The following is an 11,382-nucleotide window of genomic DNA, read 5'->3' as shown; positions in this document are numbered from 1 at the left end:
ATATGGACAGTGACACAGGCCCAAAACTGTTTCCTGGGCACTGCATGGCATAGCAGCAGAGTCAGACAGGAAGTCACCCACAGAGACTGACACAGTTCTATCTATGAGATAGGAGGAGAACCACTCTAATGCAGTCCTGGAAATGCCAACCAGATGTCTTTGGTGATTAACAATGTCAAATGCTGGGCTATGATCTAATAAAGCCAAAACTGAACAATAACCAGCATCTGCAGCCATTAAAATATCATTTGACACTCTGAGGAGAGCTGTTTCTGTACAATGTAGTTTATGGAAACCAGACTGAAACTTATCAAACATCCTGTGATGCTCCAGTGTTCTTTGCTAAAATTTTAGAAAGGAATGGAAGTTTGGATATTCGTCTGTAATTCACAGGCAAGGAAGAATTCAGATTGGGTTTCTTCAACAAAGGTTGGACAATAATCTGCTTAAAATGACTCGGGACACATCATGATAAAAGAGCAAGGTTACAAATATTAGTAATGCACAGGCCAATTGTGTTAAAAACTTTTTAAAGCAAAGCGGTGGGTAGGATATGGTTTCATTTTACTTAGCAGGGCCGCTATATTACCTATGGACACAGAAGACAGAGAGGTTAAGATGGATGGGTTGGAAACACCATCAGAGAGAGGACTGGATGAGGGTGAGATATTTTATACTATGAATTCCAATCCTCCATTCTACTTTAAGTTTTTATAAAATGGCTTAACATAACCTCTAAACTAGATAATAATCGCCCTTGTCTTTCTAAAACAATGCTAAGTTGTGCTGTTAGTCTCCACAATGAACCCATGAATTCTTGACAGCTTTTATTCTGGGCCGCGGTGCATGCTGGGAGCAGCTAGTTGGCCTTGGAAACATGGCGTCGCACTGACAGCTGGGAGACTCTTGTTATCTTCTCCAGCCACTGACAGACCGGCTGGGCCGTTAGCGAAGCTGTCTGCGTCCTGAATTTAACTGTGAAATGAGCTTACTACGGATGCAGTCGTCGTCCTGAAAAGGTTGTCGTTTTGACGGTACGGTGCAATAACGGATTTAGTACGGGTGTCACGCCCACTCTGCTCGGTAACGTTATAACGATACCGTACGGTAAGTTAGCTAACGAAGCCAGACAGCTAGCAGCCACTGTTAGCACGACACGACCACCCATGTTATGTGAAGAGGACCTGCCACTACTGTCTGCTCCCTGCTCGGCTGTCTTCCGTTTGCTTGCACCTAACTAGTACAGTCTGCCCTGACAAGCACCATCGGCAGATAAAACGGCGACAGTCACGGCAGTTATGTTATTGTAGCTCGCTAGCAGGCTAGCTAGGGCGTTTCTGTCATTCTGTCACTGAATTTTTAATGTTCGACCCCTTTGGCATCACTGTCGGAGGAGAGAGCGATGGGCTCCGGGGCTGTAGATTCGTCCCAGTGGCTTTCGGTGAAGGAGGAGACCATTTTCCTCCACGACGGACTCATTCGGGTCACAGATCTGGCCGAACTGCCCAGCGAAATTGGAGTGTCGGAGCAGGGGGACACCGAGCAAGAGGTGGGTGAAAGCATCCACACACACGTATACACACACACACGCACACACAAAGGTTTATATATAGAAACACACGCTCGCAGCTAAGATAACGGTGTGTTTTGTGTCTGTTAATGTCAAACTGTATTTTCACTGTAAGCTGCAACAACAGCCTTGCTGATAACGGTAACGCTAACGCTTGCAAGTTTCCTGCCCTACATGTTACTGACCTACTGTCAAAGAAGCAGCCGTTGTCAACTCACTTCCTGTCATTCCCTTAAAAATTGAAGTCATACAAACCGACCTGCTGTAATCTAATCAGAAATGCAGCCATGTCTCGCGGTTATTATTAGATTATATGGTCACACAGTGATCTTCTAATGGCACGTGCAAACGATGTGATGTATGATTTGCTATCTAAAATTGCATTCAAATAACTCAATGTGCATGTGAGGTGGCGCACACATTTCACCTCGGTACCTCAGGTGTCAAGTTGCACAGCCTCAACTTGATTAGTATTGCCAGTGCAGCAGCTTTCCCATGCAGGCAACTTCTCAAATTGCAACAAACAGTAAAGTATTTCTTTTGGGGCTACACATGGCAGTGTGGAGCCCAGTGTTTTCTGTAACGAAGTGTAGGTTTATGTCATTTGATAATCCACAGACTTCTGATGATTAAAGATAGTAGAACTATAGCTACATTACTTAATCGCAAGTGTTTTGTGGTTACAGTCAAGTGTAGCATACTCAACAGTGGTCATTAAAAAATGCTATAACGATCAATGGCCTGTATATTTGTTCTCTAAACACCAAAAAGCAATGTTGTGTTAGAGTCTCAGTGTGAAACAGTCGGCATTTAGGTTTAATGTGCTTTAGTATAGAGAGTTTTTAATGTTTTTCACTGGAAGGTATGCTCTTATTTTGAAAGTAAAACCTAGAAACCGGACGTGCCTATGTTGTTTGATGCGGAGACTTTAGTGATGCAGATGGAAACTTCAACATAATGATGTTACATTCTAGATATTTCGGTATTCTATTATGTATTAAAGGTAAAACTACTAGTATCCATCACTATGTAAAGTACAACAATAGTTATGTTAGTCAGTCACTATATGGGTAGTAATGTAATCCCATTAGTTTGTGTCATCAGCCTTAATTTAACCAATGTGTATGAAATAACGTGTAGTTTATCCAACAGATACATGTGTCGTGTATCCTATTTTACATTTACAAAAAGTTCACAACAATATCTAGGTTAATTTCCGGTGTTTTTTGTCCATTGAATTTTAACCAAAAGGCATGCATATGAATTTGTGGCGCAGATGCACAAATATCTTTTTAAAATAATTGTTTGGAAAATATTTACATTTTTCAAGCATCAACATTCAAGTCAAGTCAGTACAATTCAACTTATCTACCCCGAAACCACAAACCACATTGCTTAGTGGGCTTTACACTCTTTACAGTGAACAACATCCTCAGTCCCTAGACCCTCGATTTGAGTAAGAAAAAAAAACCCTCAAAAAATCCCTTGTAGCAGAGAAAAAAATTAAGAAAGCTTGGAAAGAGCCACAGAGGAGAGATCCCTCTCCCAGGATGGACAAACATGCATCACGTGTACAGACCAACATCACAGAGTATATAGATACAATGACAAAATATCTGACACAAGCACATTACAAAATATATGTGAAGAATGTGGATCCGAGGATGATTGAACAGGCCAAGGTGTCGCCAAGTGCTGCCTAAGACACATGACCTCCTGTCCTCTATGGTGACCTGGAAGAAGATAGGCCACACAAGACAATTAACAAAAATATATCAAAATGTATACAGATTGTGATCAAAAAGTACAGATATATTATATTCAAGGTTGATTTAAAGGTCATTATAGAACACAGGGTTGCATAATGAAATGAGAGGTTGTACTTCTTTGTAGTTCCTATATAACATATACATAAACGGGAATACACCCAGGAACTAATTCTTCGGTGGATTTTAAAAATTTGCGTCTGAGTGGATGTAAACAGCAGCAACAACATGATGATGATATTGCTTGCAGCTTCGCATCTCCCCCCCCCCCCAAAGAAAATAAAATAAAATAATAATAATATTAATTTCCTAATATCCCAACACATGGGGTTGTTTTCATATATGTTATTACAGTAGTGAAGCTCATAGCTGTATGACGGGAGAAATGGCATGTTGGCACAGTTCCACACTTGGTAGTGGGGAATGTTTTTTACTCATGGAGTATGCTGAGATTGGTGTAAGGCTTTTGTGCACATCAATAGACACTGCCTGCTTGATTTAACTTTTACAATATACTGTGTGGTGCATTCATCTGTGCTAATTCAGCTGGTTATATTACTGCAGCATAACCTCTTCTGTCCTAACCTATTGACCAAGTTCTTAACTGGAGCTAAATATAATGTTAGTTGCCCTTCCCCAATCCAATACCACATCATATTCAGTTTTATTTTTCAGACTCTAATCAGCAATCTGTTCTGTTTTTAGTGTTGGAGACAGAACAGCTGCAGATGGCTCCTTTACTATTCAGCCATCAGCCACATGCTGTTTATTTTGGCTGATAGAAGTATATTAAAGCATATGTTCAATCAATGTTCAGCTTCCACAGATGACAAACCACTGGTTAATTAATGAATGTGAACGGGCTGAGCTGTATTTGACCCCTCACCCTGTTTTTTTTTTTTCATTTTGTTAAGCTCAACAACAGACATGCAGTGACACAGCTTCTGATTGTATGCTTTTTTTTGTTTAAGCTGCTCTAGAACAGGAAGAAACAATGTGGACATGCCGGTAAAGGCACAATAAATGACAGCTGGACCTTTCACCTGGGGAAATGCACAAGATGCTGTTGATGTAGTTAGCTGCAAACATTAACTGAGAGCTGTTGTTTATTAATTTAAAATGGTGTAATCTTTGCGGGCAATATTCTCTTAAAAGTGGACAACAAACACAAGAAAATACAAAGTAAGGTTACACTCACCCCAGGATAATGTCCCTAAAATCCCTGGGATAATTTAACCTGAGTGAAAATGGTAACATGTATGTGGGCGGTACTTGACTCTGTAAGTTGACATGTCAATTAAAGCATTTAGGAATGGGCTGGTGCAAGTACAAATATAGAAAGTCTTGTACAAAACACATCACGTGTTGGAAATCAGTACATTTTCACATTTACAAAGCCAATCTGAAATCAAAACAGAGCAGCCATGTTTGTTGGTGTCAGCAACTCCCACTTATGGTAGGTAGTAGCTCACACCAAAACATAGGCGTATCTTTTAATTCTGGGTTATATTTTGATTCTGTATAATTCTGGCCTTCTCTGAGTCCAGTTATGAGACTGACTGGGTCACTCACTGCTGTTTTTGTAGGTGTTGTGATGCTGACTATTTTTATCCACTTGCAGCAGTGTTTTGCAGAGCAAGGTGGAGAAGGCCCAGCCTCCAGTGAAGGAGTGTTACTGTAACATAAGTAGCATTTCTGAAATTGAATCAATACAGATTGTGCCTGCTAAATGGTATAATGGGTTTTTTTCTAGTCCATGATTCGCGGGCCACAGAGTGTAATCAATATCTGAAATGCAGCCTAAGTGCACATGAGGCACATTGTTTCACTTGTGATAGGCTATCTCAAATGTGCCTTGCTAACACTGACCTTTATTTTATAGACCAAGGAACTGTAGACTCAAGGTTTTATTCTGTGGAAACGACTTCTGTTTAAAACATTTATACAATTGTAATAATTAGATTCAGTTCACCTACAATGTAACATACCTTGTGGACAAACTAGTTGTTTTTGACTCTGCTGATGGTAGACCTGCCCTACCAACTGTTTTTAAAATGATTATTTTATCACGTTGCTGTGTAAGACAGACTTATGCTCAGGTTAAATTCTGGACTGAGGTACAGAAGAACAGATTCTTCTCACAACCCGAAATTAAAATACCTGTCAGTAATTCTCCACCGCTGTTCTCTTCTTCTACAATTCATATTTCTGAGTGAATATCCCCTCTGATGTGAAAACAGTGTCTGCCATCTCCAAAGTTTATTCTTTTCTAAAAGCTGCTGTTCATTACATTTTCTCCTGCCTTTCTTCCTTGCTATCATCCCTTGTCTCACAGATTCTAACATTTGAGACAAAAAATCCGGTAGAGCTTGCTGAGCGTCTGCGTGCCGTCTGTGGGAATCAGAGCAATGCATATGCCCGCCTGCTGGAGTACCGTCTCAATGCTCTGCGCGGCCTGTGGGGGGCGCAGCGGCAGCTGGCCCTGGAGGAGCAACAGGAGCGAGAGGGAACTGGAGGGGCTGATGAGGAGACCTTGGCCTTGCTCAAAAGACAAGGTCTGCTCCAGCAACCCGAGCAGGCGCCCTTCACCTCCCGTGTCGGTCTGCTGCTGGTCTTCCCACTCTTGCAGTCCCAGACTCGCAGTGACCCGGCACTCTGCGGTGTCACAGCAGAGGTACTGCTAGCCTGCCTCCGGGACTGCCAGCCACTCAGCCTCAGCAAAGAGCCCGCTGACTGCCTCAATGGCCTGGAGGGCCTGCTCTGCTCCTGGCTGGAAGATGGTGCCCAGGAGTCAGGCCAACAGCAGGGGCATGCTCAGACGCAGATCCTCCACACACACCGACAGAGGGAAAACGCTGCTGCAGCACTTGTGGCTCTTGCCTGTGCCAGGTGAGGTCATACATTCTCTCCTTGCTGTCACACCTGTACAATTCATAGGATTCCTCTTTTGGCTCTTGTAGACATTGTTTACAACCAAGACTATCTAGAGTCAACAGAAGGCTTATTGTTACTGTGTAAGTAAAACAAACTCTTGAAGTGGCAAAAGCATGAAAAATAGCGTAATTAAAAAGCATCATGGTGGAAAACTACTGCGTTACTTCATTAGTAACTCTACTTACAAGCAGGTCAGTTATTCCTGGCAGCCGAAGCTAAATTAAGCACATAACTGACCAACTGATTAGTTTCCCTCCTCTCTCTCTTCACTGAAAGTGCTTCATAGATGATCATGCCTGATTCCATGCTCAAAACTGTTCAACACACACTGTGTTGTTTGTACTATTTGATACAAGAGTAGCTGAACATTTGAACATAGTTTTTTTAGGGCTGCAATTAACAGTTACTTTCATCGTTGATTAATCTGTTGATTATTTTCTCGATAAATAGATTAGTTGTTTGGTCTATAAAATGTCAGAAAATTGTTAAAAATGTCAATCAGTGTTTCCCAAAGCCTAAGATGACGTCCTCAAATGTCTTGTGTTGTCCACAACCCAAATACATTCAGTCCAACTCAAGAAGAAACCAACTCAAACCGATTAATCCATTGTCAAAATAGTTTGCAGTTAATTTAATTGTTGACTACTAATTAATTAATTAATTGAACAAATGAATCGTTACACCTCTTGGTGTATATTCTTAAACTTGTGGGCAGAAACAGACTTCTGACTCTGATGCTCTGACCTCAAACTAGCCTGCGCAAGCTAGCTTGCTGTAGATGGAACTGTACTCTGTTAGCATAAGCTGTTTGAAATGTATACTTGTAAGGAAGTCAAATGTATTGTTTTGCCTCCTGATGTAGCTTCAGCCATTATTCTGCAGTCTGTGAAATCCACTGAGCAGCAGTACAGAGCCCTTAGGAAAGACGGGGCTGAGGGAGGGTGGTGCTGATTCTTTTTATAACCAGTATTTGCTTCGCTCACATGCAAAAAAAAAAAAAACAACTGTCGCAAAGGAAGTTAAACTGAAATTTAATAAATAATAATATGATTTTTTGCATTTGTGCCTGAACTCTGGCTTCTGCTGGTGACAACTGATCTTGACTTGTCAAAACCAGAACTCTCCACTCTTTGTTCAGCCTTATGTTGAGGCTGAGAGCTCTTTGTTAGCTGGAACCATCCAGCCCCAGTGCCTTTTCACCAACAGTGGGAGCTAATTAAAGAGCCATCAGCTTTACTCCCCCTCACCAATGATGGAGTCGGTTAGTAAATTCACTATTGAGACTGCCGTGTTTACATAGTGAAGTGGAGAGGGGGACACCGACACATGACTCATATGTGCTGTCTGTCGCGGTGTAACCACTGAATAAAACATACATTTCTGTACAGAACATGGCAGAATTATTCGCAGCTCACAATAACACTGTGATATGCTGGTGATACACAAGCCAAATTCTTTGTTTGTTTGTTTTTTTTTAGTTTTTTTTTTTAGCTTTCCTTGTTGTAACACACATCTGGTGGCTTTTAAAGCATTGACCGTAAAAATATTGTCATTACCAAAGACATCAATAGTATCAGTCTATCTCATCATAATGTTGAACCTGTTTTCCAGAGATAGTTACAAGCCTCACTTCTGCATCAAAAACAGCCAGAATAGCAGCTTCAGCAGGTCCCTTTTTGCATACATCTTTTCCCTGAATATAGAATTGCTGAACAGTTCAGCCTTGGATGAGGCAAAGCAGTAAATGAACAGTGCACAAACTTAAGTAGGTTGCTCATTACACCCTGCAGAGACTCACAGTGTAGCGTCATCTCTCTGCAACACTCTGAAGGAAAAAAATCTTTTATTCAGATTCAAAAAAAGATCTAATTTAATTCCTAGCACATTACATGGGGTCCCCTCCATAATCCGAGCCAAGCATTATTCCACTTACAGTTTCAGAACAGCTTAAGAAGGGATTTTCCCTTGTGTTTCATGCTGAGGCCTCCTGACTAATCTGCCAAACTCTTCTCCAGGGGATCTCTGAAGACCTTCATCCACACTGTTCACCTGCTGCAGAAACAAACTGATCTGGGCCAGCTCCCTGTGTCAGATGTCCTGTACAGGTAAGGGGCGCACTTTAGTTCATTTGAAAGATAGCTATACAGTAATAGACTTTCCCAATGAATAACTGTATCACACTGTGTCTTCCCTGCTTCAGACTCTTGCTTCTGGAAGGAGGCCCAGGCTCTCCATCTTGCCTCCTGGGCGGCAAACACAGTGTGTCCTGGGGTTTTGAGGACATGCTGCCCACACCTGATAATTCTGCTGGAGGCGCAGAGAGTAAAGGTAAAATGATCACCCTCTACATTTGGAAAACCAAAATAAATCTGAATAATGGGTCACATTCAGTGCAGTTCTTTCATGTGGTTGTGATTAGTTATGTGTTGTACCTAAGATATAACTCGTTATGCAAGCCTGTGTTGTATATTGACAAATAAATCACCTTGAATCTTGAACCTTGATATCTAGTTTTGTGGCTTGCAGATTGTGGAGAGGACTGTGCCTGTCATATTTCATATAATACTGCCGTGCTTCCCTGATTTATTTATTCACCTTTAGATTATTTAAAATGCCCTTTGTATGAAATGCATTTAGTGTGTGAAAATGGAGGGTGGAGACTGCATTGCTTGGTACAAGATTCATAGGCCTAATTTTACTGTATACTATATATGTGTGTATAGTTAAGTGATTAGGGCCAATGTTGAATCAAAGAGAAGAGCTGTGACTGTTAGAGGATTAGAGTTGTGGAAATGTCTCGATTATAAGATGTATTGCGATGCAGACGTGGACGATTATGCATCGATGCAGAGAGGGGACATAATTGTGAGTTTGCAGCTTATGTTGATTGTTGATTTTCTGGCCTCGGCTGGACAATAAAGTTGTAAAGTTACGTTGTAACACTGCTCGTTTGCATCGAATTGCGTGATTATATTATTATATTATATTATACTAGGGGATGTGTTGGAGGGAGGGAGATATCAGCAGCGTGTGATTACAAAATGCACCCAGGATTTTGAAAGCAGACATCTGGGCACATTTTAGATTTTATGAACATACTGGAAAGCATGGACTGGACAAGATGCACGCTGTGTGTAAAATCTGCTGTACAATAATTACTATACTACCCTGATCTAACGTGCCACCTCAAAGAATACAGCGAGCCTAGCTAATCAGCCATGAATTGAGTTCAACTGTGAGAGAGGTGTGTGCAGCAGAGTCACGTGTAAGGCACTGATTGCCTATGTGTTGTGTTTGTATTGTTTAAGTACTGATGTTGGTCAAGATACAGGTATTGAAAAGATGCAGATTTTTGTTGTAGTCTGATTTTTAATTTAGATTTATCTTATTGCTTGTATTCAATTCTGAGTAGTCATGTGCAGTAATTATGAAAAATTGACAATGCCAGACATTGTGATGCATCAAAAATCGTTCAAATTCAATCAAATCAAATCTTGAGGTCAGTGAAGATTCACACTTCTATAGAGGATAAGTGATGAAGCAGAGGAGGAAAGAGTGATGTTCACTCTCCAGCAAGCTGACCTTGTCGGGTGATGGAAGCTGATCAGGGCACATATCTATAGAGCTTTGCATATTTACATTTCAAGCTGACACTAGATCAGTCCAGAATCTTAGATCTCTGGAGACATCAAAATCCTCACAATGAAAAATTAAGCAAAGCAAACAGATGCCTTGTTTAGCATCCTAATCCACTACTCTGTTGATACCTCCCCCAACTTATCATTGTGATTATCCATCATCTGTCATCTGTCATCTATCTGTCATTAACCTTATATCAAATTCTTTTTTTCCCCTGTGTCTTCCAGACACTGACCTCGGGCGCTGTCTAGCCACAGACGGGCTCTATCTGTATACCACTAACTCCTCTGGGAGAGGACTCAGCAAGCTGGGCTCTGGTTTACATGGGACACTGAGGTAATGTGACACTCCTTCCCGCCTGCCTTTCTTTATCCACAGCGCTCAGAGAATAGCAAGAGAGACAGACAGAAAGACAGAAGGGAAACACTAAAAATATCCCTTATCACTTACCCATCCCAATGCAACAATGGTGTTATTTCCTGGACATTTTTTAAATCAATATCTGCAGTACACAATCACATCCTCCCAAACTGTCTTTGATTGATTTGGTTGATTGTAAAAAGGGACAAAAGGGGCGTGTGGTCTTAATTCCATGCTGTGGTAGCAAATTACCCAATTTGTAAGCAGAAGGCAGCTTCCTTCCACAATGTGTTTTTAAGAATTCAGAGGTCCTAGAGTTCATTTTCTTTCACTGGCAGGAAAAGATATATATGGCAGATTTAGCCTGTGAATTAGCTGATTATATGCTAGAAGCATCTCTCTTTTCTCGTTTCCATCTGAGAAATAACAACTTGACAAAGAAACATTTCTGTAAGAAAGTTGGACTCACTACAGCGCTAACCTTCAGCAAATAGCACTACTCTTGGCAATGTTAAGAGAAAAACTAGATTTGGAGACCCATGATAGCTTTAAACAAGCAACACCAGCTCTTTTCTTGGGTGGCAAACTCTCAATTATATGTCATTTTCAGCACCGAAAAGGGTGAAGAATATGCTTAATTTTGTGGAAAGAATTGGTACGTAATGTCTGTAGATAAGTTGATTTTGTTTTGCTACTCAACTCATTTATCTTCAAATCAAAAATGAAGTATTCAGATAGAACACAGAAATTGATGCACAGTGTTTGTGTTTGTGTTTGTGTTTGTGCAGGGGCTTTGTGTACTGTCGAAATGAAGAGTTGGAGCCTGGCTGGGTGGTGTTCAGTAGCGGTCGCCTCCTCCACCGTCCCTCTTCCTTTGATGCCAAGCCTCATCAGCTGTGCCAGGTCATTGACCCCTTCACCCTCCAGGTACTGTGTACTCTCATTCCTCTCTTTTCAATTTGATGCTGAATCATTCAGTAAATGTGACCTTGCAAGTGTTATTCTATTTGACATTCAACATAATTCTCACAGAAATTCTTATTTTTCATTTACTATCCCATCATGCAATATCAAAATGATTTGATCAAATAAACAAGGCATGAAAGCCCACAA

The 11,382-nt window shown here is 41.0% G+C and overlaps 1 protein-coding gene across 2 annotated transcripts in view; it reads left to right on the top strand.

Annotated features, from left to right (window-relative positions):
- The first annotated feature begins 862 nt into the window (after positions 1 to 862).
- Positions 863 to 11,382, top strand: part of hectd4 (HECT domain E3 ubiquitin protein ligase 4) — a 41,578-nt gene continuing 31,058 nt past the window's right edge. For both annotated transcript variants that reach the window (XM_084360555.1, XM_084360556.1), the window contains exons 1-6: positions 863 to 1,549; positions 5,672 to 6,225; positions 8,286 to 8,375; positions 8,471 to 8,598; positions 10,137 to 10,245; positions 11,058 to 11,196. In XM_084360555.1, the coding sequence (XP_084216681.1) occupies positions 1,403 to 1,549; positions 5,672 to 6,225; positions 8,286 to 8,375; positions 8,471 to 8,598; positions 10,137 to 10,245; positions 11,058 to 11,196 (1,167 nt within the window). In that variant the 5' untranslated portion in view covers positions 863 to 1,402. The remainder of the gene's footprint in view (positions 1,550 to 5,671; positions 6,226 to 8,285; positions 8,376 to 8,470; positions 8,599 to 10,136; positions 10,246 to 11,057; positions 11,197 to 11,382) is intronic.

The sequence above is a fragment of the Pagrus pagrus genome (genome assembly GCF_965226575.1).
Source record: "Pagrus pagrus genome assembly, chromosome: 8".
NCBI lineage: Eukaryota > Metazoa > Chordata > Actinopteri > Spariformes > Sparidae > Pagrus > Pagrus pagrus.
The sequence above is the reverse complement of the archived record's forward strand: the minus strand, read 5'-3'. Positions and strand labels throughout refer to the sequence as shown.